This window comes from Rattus norvegicus, chromosome 1, assembly GCF_021556685.1.
Source record: "Rattus norvegicus strain SHRSP/BbbUtx chromosome 1, alternate assembly SHRSP_T2T, whole genome shotgun sequence".
In the NCBI taxonomy this organism is placed as follows: Eukaryota; Metazoa; Chordata; class Mammalia; order Rodentia; family Muridae; genus Rattus; species Rattus norvegicus.
Genome location: NC_141534.1, coordinates 240,757,219 through 240,783,227, shown reverse-complemented (window position 1 = coordinate 240,783,227; position 26,009 = coordinate 240,757,219). Strand labels below are relative to the sequence as shown.

The 26,009-nt window shown below is 44.4% G+C and overlaps 1 protein-coding gene and 1 pseudogene across 1 annotated transcript; one reads left to right on the top strand and one right to left on the bottom strand.

Moving 5' to 3' along the window:
- Positions 1-194: 194 nt before the first annotated feature.
- On the bottom strand, positions 195-25,601 carry LOC147997095 (uncharacterized). The gene is made up of 6 exons (XM_087609212.1): positions 25,515-25,601; positions 20,703-20,802; positions 12,858-12,946; positions 11,558-11,742; positions 2,910-3,061; positions 195-2,237 (listed from the first exon to the last, which is right to left on the bottom strand). The coding sequence occupies exons 1-4, from the start codon at positions 25,592-25,594 to the stop codon at positions 11,694-11,696; spliced, it is 318 nt and encodes a 105-aa protein (XP_087465338.1). The 5' UTR covers positions 25,595-25,601; the 3' UTR covers positions 195-2,237; positions 2,910-3,061; positions 11,558-11,693.
- On the top strand, positions 19,188-20,541 carry Cycs-ps1 (cytochrome c, somatic, pseudogene 1; annotated as a pseudogene).
- Positions 25,602-26,009: the final 408 nt, after the last annotated feature.

Here is a 26,009-nt window from a genome sequence, read left to right as displayed (position 1 = left end):
TGATTGCTACGTAAGCCTATGATTATTTTTTTTAAGTTTCATAGGACTAAATACCAAGTACAAGAGGCACATAAATAATTACTTCCCCAAAATCCATTTCTTATTATTTTATCATCCCAACCCATTTTATAGTCTTGATATTTGTCCCACGTTGTATATTAGAACCTATGATTAATGATATATGACAGAACAATGAGAATTTTCTTTTTTATTAAGATCTATTTATTTATTATATAAGTACATGTAGCTGTCTTCAGACACACCAGAAGAGGCATCAGATCTCATCACAGATGGTTGTGAGCCACCATGTGGTTGCTGGGATTTGAACTCGGGACCTCTGGAAGAACAGTCAGTGCTCTTAACCACTGAGCCATCTCTCCAGCCCCCCAAGAATTTTCTGTAATAATTTCTCAACTTGTGTGAGATTAAGATGATTTCAAAAAGAAGGGGATTTCAAAAAGGACTATAAAAAAGATGTGTGATTCTCAAAGACTATCCATCATCCCTTAAGATTCAGTTTTCCTCACATTTCAAAGTGTGAATAGCCTGGGTTGTGGATTGAAAAGGAAAAAATGCCTCAACACTATGATGTCCCTATGGACTCAAACTGGGAGATCCACCAGACAAGGGACAAAATATCCGCCAATCACCAAAGAGCTTATAAACTGCGGGATTAAAGACTTCAGATGTTCTTCAAGGTCTTCAGAGAAACACCCTCCTCCTGCAAAAGGAAGATGTCTTTTTTTTTTTAATTTGTAAGATTTGTTCTGTCTGTGGTGAGGAAAAAGACAAAGTAGATACAGAACTGGATACTACAGCAGAAACAGAAAACTTCATGATCATCTAAGTGATGGATGAGAGTGGCCAGTTGACTCAAGGTGGACCGAATTTGAGAAACATCTAAGAAATGTAAATGGTTGAGCTCGGGACCTGGCTCGATGTGAAATGACAAAAAATGAGAAATTTATATACAAGTTTCTGACTTGAGAGTCTAAGGCCACTCAATGGAGCTGGAAACCAAGGCAGTGAAGAGCAGTTAGGGAAAGAAGACGGCGAACATCCTGTGGGTCAATGGTCTTCTTTCATTGGCCGATCGGGATGCTATAGTAGATATGGCACAATACATTTATGAAGTACAATGCAGTATGTTCTGAAATACATTTGTTTTTCTCATTGATTTGTGTGTGCTTGTGTGCCTGTATGCATGCATGTGTGTGTGCACATATTCACACCATGGTCTACATAGAAGCCAGAGGACACTGGACAGTTTGTAGGAGTCTTTTATTCCCCCGTATGGGCACTGGCAATCAAATGCATGAGATCAGATTTGTGGCAAGCACCCTCCACCCGCCCACTGGGCCATCTCGCCAGCCCCTGAACTACAATGTAGCTGTTTTCCTGTGTCACTGTGCTTTTCCCTGCTCCAAGAAAATGCATGAAATAACTGACTTATAAAGAGGAATGAACAGTTGCCCCTCTTGTTCCTGTGCCTGTGATGAGGCCATGTCCCATATAAAGACTTAAAACAGAAGGCAGCTTATCTGACAACCAGAGAGAAAGAGGGAAAGACCAGCTTCCCACAGCCTACCTAGAAATGTTCCTCCAGCTTCCTAAAACCACTTACCCTGCTCCAGCTTTCTCTCTCCTTTTTAAAGATTTATTTACTTATTATATATAAGTGCACTGTCGCTGTCTTCAGACACACCAGAAGAGGGCATCGGATCTCATTATTGATGGTTGTGAGCCACCCTGTGGTTGCTGGGATTTGAACTCAGGACCTCTGGAAGAGCAGTCAGTGCTCTTAATTGCTGGCAGTACTGCCACAGGCTGAATACTAAGTCTTTACTACCAGAACCTTTGGAGGTATCCTAAATCCAAATACAGCAGCTGGTGTGGAAAAGCCACGTTAGCTTGAAGAATTTAAGGAACCCCCTGTGAGAGCTTCATACAGAGTCTGGGGGTGATGTAGTGGAGGTCACCAAACACCACAAGTAGGACTGAGACACCATTCCAGGTCCCTTCCAATCAGACTTGTGTTTATGAAGGGCCCAGTTTCCTTACTTTCTCTTGACATATTCCTGTGCTTGGGAAACTGTTCAGGATGGTAAACGCCACCTGGTTAGAGCAAATGTCTATTGTTTCTGGCCACAGAAAAGGCAGAAGGCATCTTGTCGTATGACTCTTCAGTCTTCTTGTGTTTCTTCATTATTTTTAGTAGATAGAGCTTCCCCCTGATTCTGGTGCAGTGACAGAGGTAAGATCAATAGAGGACACTAGGTCAACTGGTGGTGCTGCCTTTGATCATAATGTCTGTATTTTTTGCTTCTGTGTGTACTTAGTCCCAGGGTCAGGAAACTGCCCTTCAGACCCTGGCCCTACCATTCCTAAATGGGCTGTCAACCTTTCAGCTAACTACAGAGCTAAGTGCTATTCACATGAACAGCCTTCCCTCCAGTCTTTCCTAGAGATTTATTTATTGATTATATATGAGTACACTGTAGCTGTCTTCAGACACACCAGAAGAGGGCATCAGATCTCATTATAGATGACTGTGAGCCACCATGTGTTTGCTGAGATTTGAACTCAGGACCTCTGGACGAACAGTGAATGCTCTTAACCACTGATCTCTCCAGCCCTCCTCCAGTCTTTCATAGGACTATTATGTCACAAGAGCTCCTTTTCTGCATACATTATCAGCTGCTTATGCACAGACAAGGTGTGTATTCTGGATCCTAGGACCTTTGTGACACTGCTTCCTTCTGGTAAGTCCACCTTACCCCAACAGGCTACAAAGACAATGGCCTCTCAACCCTACATGAAAACTGCCCGCTCATCATCTCTTTGCTAAGGTATGATCCAAACTCTGATATTCCTGGTTTAGTTACTGTGGCCGAGTTCTTCCGACTTACATACTCCATCCCTTCTTCGGTGAACCTCGGCTATGACGTGACATGTACACTTGTTGGGTCCCTGACAGGGACAGCCTATGAAGATGGCGACTTCACCTTCTCCAGAGTGACCGGGCCATCGTAGAGACCACTTGAAAGGTCCGGCCTGAGACCTAGGATCAGAAGACTTGATTTTGACCCATGCCTGAAAGTTTAGACAGACCATGTATTCTGGCTGAACTTTCATTTTTGCATCTAAAACAAGTAAGATTTTGAGCTTCAATCTCTTTCTACAGGTTCATGTCCTCTAAGCAGAGATCATTAAGAACACATGTATACTCAAAGTTTAAAAAGCTGTTTAACTTGGGATGTTAGTCCTTCTTTCCCCCGCCTGCTACAGCAAGGATATTGTGTATAGTGATTTATATTGGGGCTTCTCAGCTACAGATTCTCAAAAGATTTTTGTGGGACTTGCCTTTGTCCTAGGGGCTCTTTAGAGATAAGTTTAAAAAGAGAAACTACTCTGTAGAGGCACTAGTAAGAAGCTGAGCACTCTGTGGTCGAGGATCTCAATTCTATTTAGGACAAAAGCAACATGGAAAGGGAGTTTTTGTACTTTGTAAAATGGTGGCAAATGTTCATGCCTCACAGGACAGGGGCATGGTTCCATTTATATAAAATGCCCCTTTTGGCTCATGTAGAGGTGACTTCAGAATGTTTTTGTGGCCGTGGAAGAATGATTTTGATGTGCGTTGCTGTTCAGTGGGGAATAGCTGCGGTTCGAGAGACAGCAGACAGAGGTGCTCTTCTCGTCAGGGCGCCCTTTATACCCATCTTATGTCCACACGCTCTCTGTCTTGCATCCCTCTAAGTTTCCATCTTAAAAGAACGCAGTGAAGTTAAAGACGTTGCAGACCCCTTCAGTAAAGACAAGTAACACCACCACAGCTTCTGAGTTGTGCCGTGGGTTCCTAAGTCCCTATTCCCGTGAACTAGGAGGGATCACATCTGCCCACAAGAGGAGACCATGCCTACCCATTGACATAGATCTAACCCGGGGTGACTGGAGTACAGGGAAGCTTTGAAGGTTTGACAGCAAAGGCCTGCCCCATTGCCACAGGCAGTGAGATCATATGAGGAGCGTTGAGCCCTCTCAGATATTCATTCTCCTTGTCCTGCCCCTGTCCCTCCACTCCCAAGGTACAGTTCTAGCACAGTGACATCTCTTGGCAAGGGCATCTGCTTCTCTCAACAGTATTGAGAGCCTTCCAACAAGCAGCAACACTTTCATCTGTCTCCATAACCAGGGGCATTACTCATCCTGTCTTGTCTGCAAGGTTACAGAGCAAGCCTAACAGGTCATCAGGCAGAGGGTGACACCTTTGAAACACAAAGGTCACTGATGTGAGAGGTAGAGCAGAAAGGAGAGGATCAGAAACTCTCACTAACTGAAACAAAATCCTTAGAAGGGGCTGACTAATTAACATTGACAAAAAAATACCTGAAGATTCTAGTCAACCAAAATAGGCAGAAGATGCCACAAAAGCAGTGGAAGAGAAATACCAAACCGAACAATAAAATAATTGAAATCCTAAGCACAGCCAGGATGTATTTAGCTGAAGAACATATTAGGAAAATGGGTCTTAGGGCAGAGCAAAAGATGTTCCAGGCTTAGACACTTGGACAGGTGAAAGGTGTGAGGTGAGTATGAATGAAAAAGATAAGAGTGGGGATGGATGGTGGTACACACCCTTGACCCTGGAATAGGAGACAGGCAGATCTCTGTGAGTTCAAGGCCAGTCTGGTCTACACAATGAGTTCCAGAACAGCCTGGACTATAAAAAGAGGCCCTATCTCATTCATACATACATACATACATACATACATACATACATACATACATACATATATACATACATACATAGGAGACAGATAGACACGGATAGATAAATAAGAAGAAAAGAAAAAGGGAGATGATAAGACTTTCACACACACACACACACACACACACACACACACACACACACAAAACTGAACTGTACAGGTTGTATTCAGCACCTTAAGCAGTCACAGGCAAGCAAGACTGGAAGAAACAGAGTGATCACAGCAATGCCCCAGGTAGATGCCACACAGGTGCACTGCCACACAGGTGCACTGCCACACAGGTGCACTGCCACACAGGTGCACTGCCACACAGGTGCACTGCCACACAGGTGCACTGCCACACAGGTGCACTGCCACACAGGTGCACTGCCACACAGGTGCACTGGCCTTTCTTTCTACGCTCAGAAAAATACCATGGCCCGTTGAGTACTTAGGCTTTCACTAATTCACTAATTAGTTCAAGTCTCCTTCTTTATGAGAATTTAAAAACATCCTCCAATATCATTCAGCATCATTTGTATGGTCTCCCTTTCACCTATATCTTCTCAGGACATTTAGGTAGCATTTATGTAAATTCACAGCATTTACCATAGCATTATTGGACTAACTGAATCATGAATGTCTGAAACCTCTCACTGGAGACTTAACAGATATTCTCCTTCTGTAGTGCAGAGTCTGTGTGAGAACATTCTCTTGTATGCACACGAATGCGTAGCACTTGGGTAAGTCTACAACTTTTCATACATTGTACACCCCCACTGTGAGTGTATATGTAAAATGCAGTTTCTCTCCTATGAAAAGGTTCAGCACTCTGGTGCCATTTAGAAGCTAATGATCTAAACTGGTTAAATTTAATATAGAGAATTATGAAACTGATAAAAGTAACCACAAGATATAACAAAAATTTCAGATACTATTATACATAGGGAGGGGCTGGAATGATGTTCCAGTGAATAAGAGCAGTTATAGAGAAGGTTCTGAGAGAGGAAAAGAAGGAGGAAATCATGTAATTGTTTTACATTATATAATGTAATTATGCAATTATATTCCATTATGTAACATATGTATATTGTGTTATTATGTAATTATATTACATCATATTATGTAATTATGTTGTTATATTATAATCCCAAAAAATAAAATGTTCTCTAAAATTTTTACAACAAAAAAATGTGCAGTTGAGAGAGAGATGGCTCAGTGGTTAAGAGCACCGGCTGCTCTTCCAGAGGTCCTGAGTTCAGTTCCCAGTACCCACATGATGGCTCACAACCATCTATAATGCCCCCTTCTGGTGTGTCTGAAGACAGTGACAATGTACTCACATACATTAAAAAAAAACGAACAAATTTTATATTTTAAAAAAGGTGCAATTGTAAAATTGTAATCCTAAGATTCATATGAAAGCACAGAAGACTTCAGATAGCCAAAGCAATCTTCAACAAAAACAATCAATACTGCTAGAAGTATCAGCACATGAGATTACATTACAGAGCTGTAGTAACCAAAACAGCATGGTACTGGCCAAACACAAATACATAAATTAACAATACAGAATAGTGAACCAAGATATAAGCCTGTCACACTAGAATCACATGATTTTTGACAAGGATGTTAAAAGTTCACACTGATGGAAAAAAAGAAAACTTCTTCACAAATGGAGCTATAAAAACTAGATTTCAGCAAACAGAAGAATGAAACTTGATCCTCATTGTTCACGCTAACCAAAACCATCAACTCCAGACAAAAATAAAAGACCTCAGCACAATATATTGAAAGACCCCTAGAGTGGGGAGACCCTCACTCAAGTCTCGGGATGACGCCGCGACCCCCCAAGAACTCACACAAGACCATCCTTGCTGTAATCACCTGAGGTTTATCGATAGTAGCCAGTGCACTGGGGTCAAGATTCATATCCCACGCAGGGACAGTGGAGTTCGACCCCGAGAGGCTGGGAGAAAGGGTATTTAAAGGGAGAAACCACAACCCGAGGAGGCAGGGATGGCGTCCTAGGAGAAACTCTGTTTCTCAAGATTGTTTCCTAGGAGAAGCTGTCTCCTGCTTTTCAAGATGGTTTAACTTCATGGTCCGCTAGTTCCTAGGAGAAGTTGCTTCCTGCTTTTCAAGATTGTTCTCTAAGATTTATGGTCAGCTAGTTTCTGGGAGAAAGCTGTTGAGCCAGCCGATGTAATTACCCATTCTATAGCCCTAGGAGAGGCTTCCTGGAACATACAATTCTGGGGCCTAACCTGTTTTTTTTCTTCTGCTCTAAACTTTGTGTCTAGGGGGCAACTTTAAAACTTTTACCTTTCTTTTTTTTGCTTCTTTTTTTTTGGAGCTGGGGACTGAACCCAGGGCTTTGCGCTTCCTAGGCAAGCGCTCTACCACTGAGCTAAATCCCCAACCCAACTTTTACCTTTCAATATGAAATTCGGTAACTCCTAGAGGAAAAGGTACAAAGTACATGTCAACATGTAGGTAAAGTAAAAGCTTTCAGAACAGGACTCCAGTTACTCAGGAAATATGACTGGCAATATCAATAAATAGAACCCATCAAATAAAATACTTCTGTACAGCAACCAAAACTAACAAGTGAAGAGGCAGCCCATGGAGTGGGAGAAAAATCTTCATATCTGACAGAGGATTAATTTATAGAATATTCAAGGAATTTAAAAGACTAACAGGGAGAAACCAATTTTAAAATCGGGTATGGACCTGAGAAAAGAGCTCTCAAAAGAAGAAATAAAAACAGCTAATAAATTCTTTTGTGTCTGGGTTACCTCGCTTGGGATGATATTTTCTAGCTCCAACCACTTGCCTACGAATTTCATGAAGTCATTGTTTTTGATAGCTGAGTAGTACTCCACTGTGTAGATGTACCACATTTTCTATATCCATTTGACAAAGCCAGCTCAGTCAGTCAACAGGATCTCCAGGGCAGGAGTGAAGATTAAAAAGGGGAAAAAAAAAAAAGACAACTAGACACCCAGCCAGTTCTGAGGCTGAGGTGGGTTTATTTTTTCCTAATCTGCTTTTATACCATTTTAATTATATTCAGATAATAAGGTCAGTTCTAGGTTAAGGAACAAGCAAGACAATAAACACAGTCAAGGAACAAGCAAGGCAATAAACAAAGTCTCAAGATCACTGTTTCTAGAGGCTTATCAAGATGACTAAGATTTCTGAGCCTACTTCCCAAAGTATTGTCCTAGCCCAAAGTCAATCCTTGCCTGAAGCCTACTTCTTTGTTCTAGCCCAAAATCAGATTCCTGCCTGGGCCAATGTCAAATTCCTACTTTAAGCCTACTTCCTTGTCCAGACTCAATGTCAAATTCCTGCCAAAGGGCCCCAAAAGCTCTCCACAGCTGACTACCTTCATCTCTGTTCCCCACCCCCACCCCCCAACATACACACACACACACACACACACACACACACCCCTCAGCTAGGTCAAGCACTCAGCAGCCACTTGTTCTCAGCATTCGGGCCTGTTACCAGTCTCTGCACTAATCATTGCCTACAGAACAAGAAGTTTTTCTGGCAGAGAAAGGCAGACAGCAGAACTGATCGATGGAATTAGTTAGTACTTTAAAGACAATCCCTTAGCAAAGCATCAGTAGTCAGTGTTGATTGACAACTTGACAGACTAGAATGCAGCCAAGGACCTGTGGGCATGTCTCCTGGCTATGGATGAGATGTAAAGCAGTTTTCAGGGTATTAGCCTGCTCCTGTCTCAGATTGCAGGCTCCAGAAGAACAGCAATGTAAAGATGTGGTTCCTCTCTCTGTTCGTTGGCCTTTGTGATAGTGAGGATCATGGCTCTAGTTCTCTAGCTATAAGTATCCATTTATTTAGTGTATGCATGTGTCTGTGTGTGCACTTGGGTGGGAGGCACACGTACTCATGACTCACCTGTGGAGGTCAGAAGATAACTTTGATCGGTATTCAAGGGTTCTTCATCTTTGACCAAAGACAGGCTCTCTCCCTGGCCTGAACAAGCCACCATAAAGGCCAGGCTAGCTGGCCAAGGAGTTTCCAGGCATCTGCCTGTCCATCTTCCATTTAGGCATCACCTGGGTTACAGACTCATGCTTCCATACCTGTCTTCTTCTGAGTGGCAATGGGGAGTGGGGTCTGGGAAACTTAACTCATCTCCTAATGCTTATGAGGAAAGCACTTGCAAGCCAAGTCACCTCCTCAGCCTCACCCAGGGCTATAAAATGAATCTATTAACTTCAAGACTCTGAAGAAAGAAATTGAAGAAGACCTCAGAAAATGGAAAGATCTCCCATGCTCATGGATTGGCAGGATTAATATAGTAAAAATGGCCATTCTACCAAAAGCGATCTACAGATTCAATGCAATCCCCATCAAAATACCAATCCAATTCCTCAAAGAGTTAGACAGAACAATTTGCAAATTCATCTGGAATAACAAAAAACCCAGGATAGCTAAAACTATCCTCAACAATAAAAGGACTTCAGGGGGAATCACTATCCCTGAACTCAAGCAGTATTACAGAGCAATAGTGATAAAAACTGCATGGTATTGGTACAGAGACAGACAGATAGACCAATGGAACAGAATTGAAGACCCAGAAATGAACCCACACACCTATGGGCACTTGATTTTTTACAAAGGAGCCAAAACCATCAAATGGAAAAAAGATAGCATTTTCAGCAAATGGTGCTGGTTCAACTGGAGGTCAACATGCAGAAGAATGCAGATCGATCCATGCTTATCACCCTGTACAAAGCTTAAGTCCAAGTGGATCAAGGACCTCCACATCAAACCAGATACACACAAACTAGTAGAAGAAAAAGTGGGGAAGCATCTCGAACACATGGGCACTGGAGAAAACTTCCTGAACAAAACACCAATGGCTTATGCTCTAAGATCAAGAATCGACAAATTGGATCTCATAAAACTGCAAAGCTTCTGTAAGGCAAAGGACACTGTGGTTAGGACAAAACGGCAACCAACAGATTGGGAAAAGATCTTTACCAATCCTACAACAGATAGAGGCCTTATATCCAAAATATACAAAGAACTCAAGAAGTTAGACCACAGGGAGACAAATAACCCTATTAAAAAATGGAGTTCAGAGCTAAACAAAGAATTCACAGCTGAGGAATGCCGAATGGCTGAGAAACACCTAAAGAAATGTTCAACATCTTTAGTCATAAGGGAAATGCAAATCAAAACAACCCTGAGATTTCACCTCACACCAGTGAGAATGGCTAAGATCAAAAACTCAGGTGACAGCAGATGCTGTCGAGGATGCGGAGAAAGAGGAACACTCCTCCATTGTTGGTGGGGTTGCAGACTGGTACAACCATTCTGGAAATCAGTCTGGAGGTTCCTCAGAAAATTGGACATTGAACTGCCTGAGGACCCAGCTATACCTCTCTTGGGCATATACCCAAAAGATGCCCCAACATATAAAAAAGTCACGTGCTCCACTATGTTCATCGCAGCCTTATTTATAATAGCCAGAAGCTGGAAAGAACCCAGATGCCCTTCAACAGAGGAATGGATACAGAAAATGTGGTACATCTACACAATGGAATATTACTCAGCTATCAAAAACAACGAGTTTATGAAATTCGTAGGCAAATGGTTGGAACTGGAAAATATCATCCTGAGTGAGGTAACCCAATCACAGAAAAACACACATGGTATGCACTCATTGATAAGTGGCTATTAGCCCAAATGCTTTGAATTGCCCTAGATGCACAGAACACATGAAACTCAAGATGGATGATCAAAATGTGAATGCTTCACTCCTTCTTTAAAAGGGGAACAAGAATACCCTTGGCAGGGAATAGAGAGGGAAAGATTTAAACAGACACGGAAGGAACACCCATTCAGAGCCTGCCCCACATGTGGCCCATGCATATACAGCCACCCAATTAGACAAGATGGATGAGCAAAGAAGTGCAGGCAGACAGGAGCCGGATGTAGATCGCTCCTGAGAGACACAGCCAGAATACAGCAAATACAGAGGCGAATGCCAGCAGCAAACCACTGAACTGAGAATAGGTCCCCTATTGAAGGAATCAGAGAAAGAACTGGAAGAGCTTGAAGGGGCTTGAGACCCCATATGAACAACAATGCCAAGCAACCAGAGCTTCCAGGGACTAAGCCACTACCTAAAGACTATACATGGACTGACCCTGGACTCTGACCTCATAGGTAGCAATGAATATCCTAGTAAGAGCACCAGTGAAAGGGGAAGCCCTGGGTCCTGCCAAGACTGAACCCCCAGTGAACTAGATTGTTGGGGGGAGGGCGGCAATGGGGGGAGGATGGGGAGGGGAACACCCATACAGAAGGGGAGGGGGAGGGATTAGGCGGATGTTTGCCCAGAAACAACCGGGAAAGGGAATAACACTCAAAATGTATATAAGAAATACTCAAGTTAAAAAAAAAAAAAAAAAAAAAAAAAACCTCAGACCCAATTTGAGATCTGAGCACGCAAGTAGAGCTGTAGGCAAAACGAAAGTCAATAAAACAAGGCACGAAACTATAAAAAAAAAAAAAAAGAATCTATTATTACCTGAGAAATTATGACACAGAAAAGGACTTCTCTATTAATCTCCATTGTCTGCCTGTAAAATGGGCTTAAAGAGAGCATTCAGCAACCTGAGAATCATCGTAAGGGGATGATTATTCCCTCTGCTCCCAAGAAAAGCATTAACCATTGTAAGTCAAAGAAGATTGCTCCCTGGGATGGAAGGCAGAAGACACATGGAAGTGCCTAAGTGGACTGATGAAGAAATACTTACCCGTGTTCTGTATTGATTCCTTTGTTTAAGGAGCCATAGAACAGTGGAAAGGAAGGATTTTTGTCCTCATATGCAGCTCTGTATTGGCTCTGGGAGGCACGGTACGGGGTCAGTGCACAAACTTGGTTAGTGTGCTTCACGGAATGCTACGGGTCAACCCTGCCATCTTCTGACCATACTGAGAACTGCAATAGGCCAAAGTGTGTGGAGAGCATTTACAATTAAGTATCTAATATATGTCTTTCCTTGCCGTTTAATTTGGGGGCAATGTATCATTTAATTCTTGCAACACCCTGAAATGGTGCACAGGACATCACCTTCATCTCTAAGTTCTGGGACCCACAGAAGTATGTACATGATTCAATGTGTATAATATTTGTGGACATAATTTATAAAAGGATAAAAAACAAAATGAGCAATGGGAAATAGTACACAGGGTGAAGTCTAAAGGAAACCAGGAAGCCACTTCTGAGAGCCCTTCCCTGTGTAGTTAGAAGGTTTCACTCCATTTCCCCAATAAGAAACTGAGAAACATGCAAAAGCAAAAACTGTACCCTGGGGAAAGTCATTAGTCTAGGTGTCCACAGAGTTTATTGATATAACGCCATTCAGAGGCGTTGTGACAACATACTGGTTTTAAAAACAACTTAAAGAAGAAGTGTTGGGCTGGAGAGATGGCTCAACAGTTAAGAGCACTGACTGCTCTTCCAGAGGTCCTGAGTTCAAATCCCAGCAACCACATGGTGGCTCACAACCATCTGTAATGAGATCCGATGCCCTCTTCTGGTGTGTCTGAAGACAGCTACAGTGTACTCATATACAATAAATAAATAAATCTTTAAAAAAAAAAGAAGAAGTGTTGACTTTGGCTTGCAGCTCAAGAAGAAATAAAATCAGTCTGATCAAGAGCACTGGCTGCTCTTTCTGTTTGCGATCCCTGGATATAGTGTGGACGGCTGTCTCCCACTACTGTGCCCTCCCATTGTGATGGATGCTATCCCTTCTTCCTCTTCTCCCCCCTCCTCTTCCTTTTTCTCCTTCTACTTTTTAGATTTATTTATTTTATATATGTAAGTACACTGTACTGTCTTCAGACACACCAGAAGAGACATCAGATCCCATCACAGATGGTTGTGAGCCACCATGTGGTTGCTGGGAACTGAACTTAGGACCTCTGATGTCTTCTTTCTTTTCTCTGTTTTATTCACTGTGGGACCCCAGCCAGTAGGGTGGTGTCACCTCCACTCAGTATAGGTCTTCCTTCAACTAAACCTCTCCGGAAACTCCCTCAAAGACATACCCAGAATGTCTTGAAATCCAGTCACGATGACGAGGAAGATCAAACACTTCAGCAGACACCTGCATAGCATGTGCCAAAATCCCAGACTCCTGGAAGGACATGAGGACTTTAGCATAAGTCATATTGTTCACACAAATTTAGCTTCAATAAAGCATTTTTCTAAGCTCTGGGGATGAGAAGAACTCTTAAAAATTTAGGTTCCTGGCAGGAAGTTTTCTTGATGGAGTTTTGTTGGTTGGTTTGTATGAGGTTTGGGGGTTGTTTGTTTGCATGGTTTTTCTTTTTTGCTTTGGTTTTTTTTTTTTGTTTGTGTTTTTTTGTTTTGTTTTGTTTTGTTTTGAGGGAGGACTGGTTTTTCTAAGACAGAGTGTCTCTGTGTAGCCCTTGCTGTCCTAGAACTCACTCTGTAGACCAGGCTGGCCTTGAATTCAGAGATCTGTCTCCCTCTGCCTCCCAAGTGCTAGGATTAAAGGAGTTTACCACCACCACCTGGCCCTGATGGAGTTTGGTAGCAGCAACCTGAGTGGGTCACAGACAGACCTACATTAGCCGAGTGGTCACTAATCCACTGTTGTAGCCTGGCCAAGCAGAGCTATGGGGACAACAGTCAACACCAAAAGCTGCCTGGCAACTACAGACATGCAGAGCTCACTGCTGTGACCTGAGGTCTTCGGGCTCAGGTACCTGGGAATGAAACGGTCCAAGGGAAATGAACTGCAGACCTCTGTCACTGCTGTCAACAGAAGCATGGCCACCGTACAGGGAAGAACATGGCAGTGTGCTCAGATACATTGCAGAGGAAAGCTGGAGTGCTATACCTTCCTCTGTACCCAGTTAAAACCCCTCAGTGGGGAGAACAGAGACCTTAAACTGAAGTATGTATCTCTTGGGACTCTGAAGAGGATAGGGAGAGCACTAAGGGCTGCTGTGAGGTTGCAACCATGTGCCCCAAATGCCTGCCTTCCTTCAACTCAGTAATGTGATCTGTTGGGGCTTGACATTACTGTGACACTCTATCATTGGTGTGAACTGGGGATGCAGGTGTGAACTGGGGTGCCATGGTGAATTGGGGTGCAGACATGAAATGGGGTTCTGGTGTGAACTGAGGGTACAGGCATGATCTGGAACACATTGTGAGCTGGGGGTACAGGTGTGAACTGGGGTGCAGGTGTGAACTGGGGCGCAGATGTGAACCGGGTATGTGGGTGTGAACTGGGACGTACAGGTGCAAACTGGGGTGCATGCATGAGTTGGGGGTACAGGTGTGAGCAGGGATGCAGGTGTGAGCTGAGCTGAGGTGCGTTGAGAACTGGGGTGCAGATGTAAATTGGGTTACAAGTGTGAACTGGGGTGCAGGCATGAAATGGGGTTGCAGGTGTGAAATGGGGTATATGTATATGCTGGGAAGTACAGGAGTGAACTGAGGGTGCAGGTGTGAACTGGGGTGCAGGCGTGAACTAGGAGTGAAGGTGGGGTGCATTATGAACTGGAGGTGCAGTGTGAGCTTAGATGCAGGTGTGAACTAGGGGTGCAGTGTGAGTGGGTGCAAGTGTGAGCTGGGGAGTATAGGTGTGAACTGGGAAGTATAGGTGTCAACTGGGGGAGCAGGTGTGAGCTGGGTGCAGGCATGAACTTGGGGAGCAGGTCTTGTGAGGATTAGCTGAAAGGTGAGAACAGAGGGTCTTTCCAAAGTTGAGAACACTCTGGGAGTAAGCTTTCTAGTAGGAACCAGAAGTAAAAGGCCACTGTGAAATCGTCTTTGAATCCATCCCAGTGCTAAGCCTCCAGAGTTTTTTTCTTCTTTAATCTTCAAACAATTCTGCAAAGAGGAGGGGTTTTCAATAAAATGAGATCCTATCTCAAAAGCTGAAAGCAAACAAACAGACAAAACAAAACAAAACCACCAGAAGTTGGGGTTGGAGAGATGACTGAACTTAAGAGCACTGGCTGCTCTTCCATGGGACCCAGGTTCTAGTCCCAGCATCCACATGGCAACCACCTGTAACTCCAGTCCCCTGGAAGTTGCCCTCTTCAGGAAACTGCATATACACAGTACACAGACATAGCACACAGGCAAGACACCCACACACATAAAATAAAGACAGTAATTCTAAAAAACAGCCTAGATCACAGAGACTGTTAAAATAAAAACACGTTGAGATATAGGAATGGCTATTTTGTTTATCTTAAAAGAAAACCTTTCTAAAAAGGATTCCAATAACACAGGAAATAACCCAAGAGTCGACACTTGAAAGTGCATTAAAAGGCTTTCACAATGCAGGAGAAGACAGACTGGTGTGGTGGTGCATGTAGGACTTGATGAGCCCTATGTCCGGGAGCTCCCACTCATGAAAACACAGAGACGGAGAGAGATGCAATCAAGCAAAAGGTTTAATGATCCAGCACGCTGGGGTGGCCCTGTGATCAGGACAGAGGCGACCCTGAGTAGCAAAAGCACACACTTTTTATACACTTGTGGAGGACAGCCTTTGGCAACAGCATGAGTTGATCCTTGATGATGCACATTGACCCTTACATTCCTCAATGGTGAGATATCTTGGGCACGAGGATGGGGGACTTGCTAAGGGCCCTTCCCTCTTTGAGGTTAGCTCATTTCCTGGAGCAGGGTGTTATTCTAAATTCTTTGGGCAAGGTGTAAAGCTGGCGAAAGCTCTTAGGGTCCTCATAACCTACCTACTTTCTACCAGGCCAAGCCTCCTAATAGATCTTATGCTTCAGTAAGAACTAGGGTCCTTCAGTGCACACCTTTAATCCCAGCGCTCAGAAAACAGAGGCAGACAGATCTCTGTTAATCCAAGGCTACCCTGGTCTACATAGGGAGTTCCTGGCAAGCCAGGGCTACATAGTGAGAAGACCTCAGAAAGAAAGAAGGTGGGGAGGGGAAAGAATTCTAGTTATTGCTTCAGACAAGGAGTTCATATCTAGATAAAAATTTTTGAGCCATAAACCCTAGAATAGCAAAAGTGCTATTCAATAAATAAGCAACCAAACAGAACAAATGGTTCTCAAAAGAAGAAACACAAATGGCCAGTAATTTTTAAAATGTTTGATGGCCTAAGCCATTTATCCAATGCAAGTTAAAATTATCTTGAGATTCCATCTCACCCACATATACAATGGAATTTTATCCAGTCAAACATAAAATCAAAATTATGAAATTTGCAAGAAGATAAATGAATCTGGAAGTTATTATTAAGGTAGCCCAGACTCAATGTTAGCATTTTGTCTAAGCTCCACCCACAGTTACCTGGCAACAGCCAGGTGTACCTGACTCACTATAAAAAGGGCTGCTTGCCCCCTCTGCACTCTCTTGCTCTTGCCTTCTTGTTCCCACTCTGTCCTCTCGCCCTTCCCCCTCTCCCCACTCCCCTCCCCTCTCTACCCACTTGCTCATAGCAGACCTCTAATCCTCTACTTTTCTTTCTCTTCCTTTCTCTGTCTCTACTACTCTCTCAACTCTCCTGCCCATGTCCTGAGTAAACTCTATTCTATACTGTACCATCGTGTGACTGGTGCCTCAGGGGGAAGGGATGCCTCAGCATGGGCCCGCCGATGCAACCCCTTCCCCCATACCTGACTACACGTCTACCAAACATATCCCCTCTCTCCTTATCTTTTTATAAAACACAACACTCAGAAAGATAAATACAGATCTTAGATTTTAATTTTTATATGTGTGCATATATGTGGGGGTGAGTATATAGCATGAAACTCGAAAGGAGACGGGGATAGAGGGGAAATTAGGTTTTGAGGAAGTGGGTAGGGATGAAAACCTGGCTAATAGAATGCATGTGACATGAATGTGGAGAGGACTACAGGGGAAAGAAAGGAAGAGGAGACTTTAAGGGATGGAGGGGGAGGGGAGACTACAGGGGGAGGAGGGGGAGGGGAGACTACAGGGGAAGGAGGGGGAGGGGAGACTACAGGGGAAGGAGGGGGAGGGGAGACTACAGGGGAAGGAGGGGGAGGGGAGACTACAGAGGAAGGAGGGGGAGAGAAGACTACAGGGGAAGGAGGGGGAGGGGAGACTTTAAGGGATGGAGGGGGAGGGGAGACTACAGGGGAAGGAGGGGGAGGGGAGACTACAGGGGAAGGAGGGGGAGGGGAGACTACAGAGGAAGGAGGGGGAGGGGAGACTACAGAGGAAGGAGGGGGAGGGAAGACTACAGGGGAAGGAGCGGGAGGGGAGACTTTAAGGGATGGAGGGGGAGGGGAGACTACAGGGGAAGGAGGGGGAGGGGAGACTACAGGGGAAGGAGGGGGAGGGGAGACTTTAAGGGATGGAGGGGGAGGGGAGACTACAGGGGAAGGAGGGGAGGGGAGACTACAGGGGAAGGAGGGGGAGGGGAGACTACAAGGGAAGGAGGGGGAGGGGAGACTACAGAGGACGGAGGGGGAGGGGAGACTACAGGGGAAGGAGGGGGAGGGGAGACTACAGGGGAAGGAGGGGGAGGGGAGACTACAGGGGAAGGAGGGGGAGGGGAGACTACAGGGGAAGGAGGGGGAGGGGAGACTACAGGGGAAGGAGGGGGAGGGGAGACTACAGGGGAAGGAGGGGGAGGGGAGACTACAGGGGAAGGGGGGGAGGGGAGACTACAGGGGAAGGAGTGGGAAGGGAGACTACAGGGGAAGGAGGGGGAGAGGAGACTACAGGGGAAGGAGGGTGCAGGTGGGGGCTAAGGACCTGGGAGAGAAAGGATGGACAAGGGTCAGTAAGAAATGCCATAATGAAGCTCACGACTCTGTGCTTCAAGAAACAAAGAGGGCTGGAGAGATAGCTCAGCTGTTAAGGCTCACAACCAAAAATACAAAAGCAGAAAGAGCGAGCATTGGAAAGGAAAGCCTGGAGCCCTGATCTTAGAGTCATCACTCAAAGAAAAAAAAATCACATGATCATCTCATTACATGCTGAAAAGGCATTTGCCTTCATGTTAAAAGTATTAGAAAAATCAGGAATTCAAAGTGCATACCTAAATATAATAAAAGCAATAAACAGCAAACCAACAGCCAATATCAAATTAAATGGAGAGATACTTGAAGCAATCCCACTAAAATCAGGGACAAGACAAGGCTGTCCACTCTCCCCATGTCTATTCAATATAGTGCTCAAAGTTCTAACCAGATCAATCAGACAACAAAAAGAGATCAAAGAGATACAAATTGACAAAGAAGTCAAGGTCTCACTACTTGCAGACGATATGATATTATACATAAACAACCCCAAGAAATTTACCAAAGAACTTCTACAGCTGATAAACAACTTCAGCAAAGTGGTAGGATATAAAATTAACTCAAAAATCAGTAGCCTTCCTTTTTTCAAATGATAAACAAGTTGAGAAAGAGAATAGGGAAACAGCACGCGTCACAATAATCACAAATAATATAAAATATCTTGAAGTAACTCTAACCAAACAAATGAAAGATCTGTATGACAAGAACTTCAAGTCTCTCAAGAAAGAAATAGAAGTCCTCAGAAAATGGAGAGATCTCCCATGCTCATGGATTTGTAGGATTAACATAGTAAAAATGGCCATCTTACCAAAAGCAATCTACAGATTCAATGCAATCCCCATCAAAATTCCAACACAATTCTTCAAAGGCATGGGAAAAGCAATTCTCAATTTCATATGGAAAAACAAAAAACCCAGAATAGCGAAAATAATTCTTAACAATAGAAGAACTTCTGGGGGAAATCACCATCCCTGACCTCATGCTGTACTACAGAGCAATAGTGATTAAAAACTGCATGGTAGGGCTGGAGAGATGGCTCAGTGGTTAAGAGCCCTGACTGCTCTTCCAGAGGTCCTGAGTTCGATTCCCAGCAACCACATGGTGGCTCACAACCATCTGCAATGGGATGTTCTCTTCTGAAGTGTCTGAAGACAGCTACAGTGTACTCACATATAAGTAAAATAAATAAATCTTTAAAAAAAAAGAAGTTTGAAAAAAACTGCATGGTATTGGTTCAGAGACAGACAGATTGATCAATGGAATAGAACTGAAGACCCAGAAATAAAACCACACCCTTATGGGCAACTTCTCAAGTGTTGGCAATCAAAGCCTCATACCATCCGTTGAGATGACTCAGAGGGGTTGAACAAGATCTATAGCAAAGACCTTCCAGGTCTTGCTTACCCTTGAAGCTCTAGGTGATTTGCCTTGAAAGGTTGGGCAGCTTTATAAAAACATCAGCCCAGGTACTGACACAGTACATAGACATGGGTCGGCGTGTCCTTGGGCTAGAGACTCAGACATCTGTCTAAGAATCTGTACATTTGGTGGTGTTGACCAGACCAGAGCAAATTTTAAATGGGCGATGTTGAAAAAGGTAAGAAGATTTTTGTTCAGAAGTGCGCCCGGGGTCACACTGTGGAAAAGGAGGCAAGCATGAGACTGGACCAAACCTCCAGGGTCTGTTTGGGTGGAAAACAGGCCAGGCTGCTGGAGTCTCTTACACAAATGCCAGCAAGAACAAAGGCGTCACCTGGGGAGAGGATGCCCTGATGGAGTATTTGGAAAATCCCAAAAAGTACATCCCTGGAACAAAACTGATCTTCACTGGAATTAAGAAGAGAGAAAGGGCAGTCCTGATAGCTTATCTAAAAAAGAGGCTACTAATGAGTAATTCCACTGCCTTATTTATTACAAATGTCTCATGGTTTTTAGTGTACACCATAATTTAATTCATACACCAAATTCAGATCATGAATGGCTAACAATGTTTTTGTTGGACAGTCCTGATTTAAGTAAAACTGACTTGTCCTAAAGTAAAAAAAAAAAAAAAAAAAAAAAAAAAACATCAGCCCAATTTGACTAATTTGAATTGACATGAATATTTTTAAAGTGGTAGGAGATGAAGGACGTTAGAAATTTAGAATAAAGCTTATGACTGTCAATTCCTCAGCCCCTTTTCCCCTGAATCACTCATTTCTTCTTTACAGATACGAATTGTTCTTTTACAGATTCCCATAAAGCAAAAGAGAAGGAAAAGAGGGCTGGAGAGATGGCTCAGCGGTTAAGAGCACCCGACTGCTCTTCCAGAGGTCATGAGCTCAATTCCCAGCAACCACATGGTGGCTCACAACCATCTGTAAAGAGATCCGATTCTCTCTTCTGGTGTATCTGAAGACAGCTACAGTGTACTTATATATAATAAATGAATAAATCTTTTAAAAAAAAGAGAGAGAGAAGGAAAAGAATGAGTTCATTTGGTTGGAAAAGCTTTTTGGCCTGTTCTATCAATGGCAGTGTATAAACATTTATATGAAATAAACTAGCAGTTTTGTTCAATGATCTTTTTTTTCTGTTCATTTCTTGGTTTTTCAAGACAAGATTTCTCTGTGCACCCCTGGCTATCCTGGAACTCGCTCTGTAAACTAGGCTGCCTTCAAACTCAGAGATTTTCCTGCCTATGCTTCCTGAGTACTGGGACTAAAGGCATGAGTCGCCATTCACAAATAAGTTTCTTAAGGAAAGCAAAGGCATGTCTAAAAAGTTTGAAATAATGTTCTTATGAAGTGTGGTCCTTTTAAAAATCACAAAATCCCTACAGAGAAGCTATAGTAAGCTTGCTCTCTCTTGTCCTCCTCCTGAGAGTAGAAGCCACCATGAAGAGGAATTTACACTCCTCACTCCTTGGACATTTCTACTTTTAGATAAATGAGAAAGTTTAAAGGTGGTTGTCTGTATTGTATTGTATTGTATTGTATTGTATTGTATTGTATTGTATTGTATTGTATGTAGAACTCTCTAATTTGGTGGGGAAGGATGTTTAGAGCCCCTACATGACCATGAATGAATCACTTTCCAAAAATGGTTTCTTACCCATCTTTCTAGGTTCCAAGCTTCTACTATTACACACAATGGTTTTCCTTCACGCTGATGTCCTTTGACCTCTTGTGGCAATTCCGGGTTCTGTAACATCCTGTGGTTATTCAAGCAAACTATTATGGCAAAAAACCAAAAACCATATATATTAGGTAAACCGTGGGCTTGATTATTGTCCACGTCAGGCATAACATGTTGACATGCCTCGGCTGCACACATACACGCAACCTGCTCCATCTACTGAAGGACCTCCACCCCTTTCAGTGACAATAGATCTTCAAATCTCATCCTGACATGCACGGTTATGATTCCCACCTGCAATGGCAAAGCCTTGCCTGACTACCCAGGGTTGAACGAGGTATTGGTAGCAGTATTGAACAGTCTTCAATAGGGTAGACCTATTAGAAAGAGTGAGACCAGAGCAAAGGAGATTAGGAATGAATGAAAGAAAGAAAGAAAGGAGGGAGGGAGGGAGGGAGGGAGGGAGGAAGGGAGGGAGGGGAGGGGAGCATGAGGGGAGGGAAGGGAAGGGAAGGGAAGGGAAGGGAAGGGAAGGGAAGGGAAGGGAAGGGAAGGGAAGGGAAGGGAGAAACCAACACTATATGAGAAAGAATGTTCCAGGCAAAGAAGGTGCTGAAGGGCTGGAGAGATGGCTCAGTGGTTAAGAGCACTGACTGCTCTTCCAGAGGTCCTGAGTTCAATCCCAGCAACCACATGGTGGCTCACAACCATCTGTAATGGGATCTGATGCCCTCTCCTGGTGTGTCTGAAGACAGCTACAGTGTACTTATATATAATAAATGAAAAAAATCTTTATATATATATATATATATATATACACACACACACACACACACACACACACACACACACACACACACACACGGTGCTGAAGAGACTTAGGAGAGACATAGAGTGTGGCCATTACAACCTAGAGGAGTGGATGGAAGTAGAGGTGAAAGCTGAGTTTAGAAGGCTGCACTGGGTCAGTAGACCCACCACTCATTTCCTCCACCCTCATGTGTTCTCGTTCAATGTCCCTTGTGACTTTGAAGCATGTTCCCTTGTGCGTGGTTCCTTCAGCACAGGTCATGCTGGGTGCTCACACAGCAGCCTGTGCCTCCCTCTCCTCTTTCTTCTGAGACTCAACTTGGAAGAACCGCATGTGGTGGTTTGAATGTGCTTGGCTCGGGGAGTGGCATCATTAGGAGGTGTGGCTTTGTTGGAGGAAGTGTGTCAACATGAGGGTGAGTTTTGAGACCCTCCTCCTAGGCTGCCCATGAGCCAGTCTTCTCCTGTTTGCCTTTGGAACAAGATGTAGAACTCCCAGCTCCTCCCGCACCATGCCTGCCTAGATGCTGCCGTGCTCCCACCTTGATGATAATGGGCTGAACCTTTGAACCTGTAAACCAGCCCCAAATAAATGTCCTTATAAGAGTCACCTTGGTCATGTCTGTTCATAGCAATGGAAACCCTAGCTAAAACACCACGCTCTGTACAAATTGTCCATGGCTTTCTATTTCCTTCACACTTGAGATGATTTGGGGCAGAAATACATAACCCAATTACAATTCTAGTCACCTGTAAGTGTGGACGGTGACAATCTCCTGCAGTGGTCCCTCCTGAAGGATGAAGTGACAGAGAAGACAAGGCCTCCCTAGCTTACAGTGAACAGTAGCACTAGGGAAGTGATGGCTGCAGCCACCCTGAAGTCTTAGGGAAGTGACACTAACATCCGGTTAGTGATGGAGAGGCAGGTGGCACCTAGTCCACCGATGACAGTGCTGGGCTTCCAAACTAACAGCTGAGTGTGTCTGGCTCCTGAATGGCTCATCGCTGCATTTCATATGCCTTTGTGATGTGAGCCTGGCTCATGCTACCAAGTCCTCGAGTGTCCGCAGCCACTGGATCCCTAAATGTGTCAGCCTTTGAGGCTCATCATGAATTCCTCCTAAGTCAGACCTCTGTGTCTGTATAGCATTCTTTGCCCAGAGAAGCAGCTCAGCAATGCTGCCTGTCTGATGGTGTCTATCTACGTCTCAATTTGGAATCGAACCCCAGTAGGCTAGGGCTTTTCGTTCCTATGTGCCTAGAACCTTTCAATGGAGTCCTTTGTGCACCCCAGGGTCCCCACATGAACAGGCACTTCAACCAAATGCCCTAGGATTTCTGTAGTGCAAATGCTGTGTCTGGGCCCCAGTGAATTCCCAGTCTCGCTCCAGTCCAGCGGTCAGACTTACAAACCTACGGGTCCCTGGCTGTTAGTGAGTTCCCCACTCTCTCACTGCCACTGTGGGTTTGCTACAAAGGGGTTGGAAACATCTGAGTGTGCACTCTCTTTGTAACTGGAGTGTCCAAATGTCACAGAGCAAGGCTCTGGCCCCATACTGTGATTAGGGACTGTCAGTGAAGTAACACAATGTCTTAGTTTGCTTCCTATTACTGTGATAAACAACACAACCACAAGCAGCCTAGGAAGGAAAGGCCTTGTTTGGCTTAAGGGTTACAGTCCATCGCCCAGAAATAGGCCTCGGATAGAGGCAGAACAGAGATCATGGAGGAACATTGCTTAATGGTTTTCTCCCCATGTCTTGTGAAAAACGCTTTCTTATACAACCCAGGACACCTGCTGAGGGCGGATGTCCACAGCGGGCTAGGTCCTCCCGTATCAAGTGGCCCACACACTTGCCTACAAACTAATCTTGTGAGGGCATTTTGTCGGTTGAGGTTCTCTCTTCCCAGATGACCCTAGCTTGTTGACAGGAAGCTGAGTTAATCAAGCAAAGTGACTGAGGGGGAAGCTGAGTGTGGGCAGCTGGGGAAGACTGGCAAAAAGGAGCGTCGCAAAAAAAGACTCAGGCCCTCTCCCTTGCCTCACAGCTACAGAATGGCTGCCGAGTCTCACATAGTCCAGTGTCCAGCTTTCTAGAACATGGACAGTTCTAGAAAACTTCAGGTTGAAGAAACACTTCCGGCTGTCACTGGCATATTCTGAAAATAGCTCTTACCTCCTAAGAGACCAGAACTTTTGCTGAACCTCACAGGCAAAGTTAATGATGTACCCTGAGGTCACTTAAGACTGCTAGCCTACTGTGTTCTCAGCCTGATTGTTTAACCTGCCTTGAAGAGAACAATGGATCGGCCAACCCTACTTGCCTTGAGTTTCCCACATAATCACCTAAGTTAATGGATAGCTGCAATCCTAAATCATGCTCTTGCATGCTCCTGACCCAGGACAATGCATGTGTATCAATTCGCTGATAGCAGCAAATATATAAGTTGAAAGCAAACTTCCTAAAACCTACCACCCATCTATGGGCACTGGTGGATAAACAATGATATTTGTTATCTGGGTCCGTTGGGAGAGTTGGAGCCAGCGACCTAAGCCCTGTAAAACTCTGTTAAAGATTTCTGTAAAGTACAACATTCCTTCCCCCATGTGATGCTTTCTGCGCTTTACAATACAAACCCTTTGTTAAAGACAGATCACACACACACACACACACACACACACACACACACACACGCACGGACACATACACGCACATACACACACACGGACACGGACACACACACATACACACACACATGGACACACACACACACACATGGACACAGACACACACACGGACACATACACGCACATACACACACACGGACACGGACACACACATACACACACACATGGACACACACACACACATGGACACAGACACACACACGGACACGGACACACACATACACACACACATGGACACGGACACACACACACACACACACATGGACACACACACACACATGGACACACACACACACATGGACACAGACACACACACGGACACGGACACACACATACACACACACATGGACACGGACACACACATACACACACACATGGACACACACACACACATGGACACACACACAGACATGGACACAGACACACACACACGGACACGGACACACACGGACACGGACACACAGGTTCACAAGACATCCTTCAGGCAGACCCAGACTCAGACTCATGCAAGACACAGACAGAAAATGGAGGTCAGGGAGCATGAACTAGAAAATGCAAATCCGCACTCTGGTGTAAACCACTCCAAGGGGAAGTGTTTTTATTTCTTCCTTAACGTTGACACCCAGGCATTATCGGTGCCTTGGAGTTCCTCACTAGTGCACTGCGATCTGTGCAGATCAGCACCCTGCAGACTGGATGCGATTCTCCCTTCCCTGAACTCCACGGAACATAAGGAAAGCACCTTCTAACAACATGGGGTTGGAAGCTGACCTCCAGGACTCCAATCCCACAGCTTCCGTGCCAACACTTACCGGCAGCTTACTCTGCTGTGAACGATTAGTGTGAGGATCAAAAACTCTGCATAGAAAAGGATCGGCGGGGGGTTGGGGATTTAGCTCAGCGGTAGAGCGTTTGCCTAGAGAGCACAAGGCCCTGGGTTCGGTCCCCAGCTCCGAAAAAAAGAAAAAAGAAAAAAAAAGAAAAAAAAAAAAAAAAAACAGAAAAGGATCGGCGCCCGCCCTGTGTCCACGTGACTTGTTCACTGATAACACTAGCACAGAAATACATGCCTAGTACCCGGGTGGTCGGTGACTGACAACATGGGACACGGCTTCAATTGAAGAAATCAAAGGGGAGAATCCTAAGATTACAGACTACGCTGCAATCTGAAGACCTATCATATTAGGGGCGGGGGGCGTCCAGAACTAGGATGATATCAGATCCTCGCACATGTTTGTTGAGTGGGAGCGTTGCATCCTGGGCCTCATGCATGCCAAGCAAGCACCTACCTCTGAGCTGCAGCACACAAAGGCTTCTGATGAGGGCTGAGCCGTCTGTGCAGTGCTGTAAGCTCAGCTTCCCATCTCATTTCAAAGTCTAAACCAAAATGGTACTAAACCAGTCCTTGCTGGGTATGTGCGATTCTCAAGAGCGAACACTAGGTGGCAGAATTCCGGCAGGATGCTCGGAAGCTGACCAGCCAGCTCAGGTCGCCCCTTAAAGTCCCACAAACTCTCAGGTCATCCGGGATGCTCCAGTTGGAACCTCAACTTGAAAAGGCAATTACTAAATTACGAGAGAGACGATGAGAATAATGAAACTTTTCTGACATTCATTCTTGTCCAGCATTCAACGTTCTAAACTCTTCTTTTTCAAAGAGCAAATAAGGGCTTTGAGGACCCAATGGGACCCAAATGGATATATACCTAGACGTGTCCTTATGTAAATGCACACTCCCATATGTACATACACATAAGCACATCCTCTCCCGAGGCAAATAAACC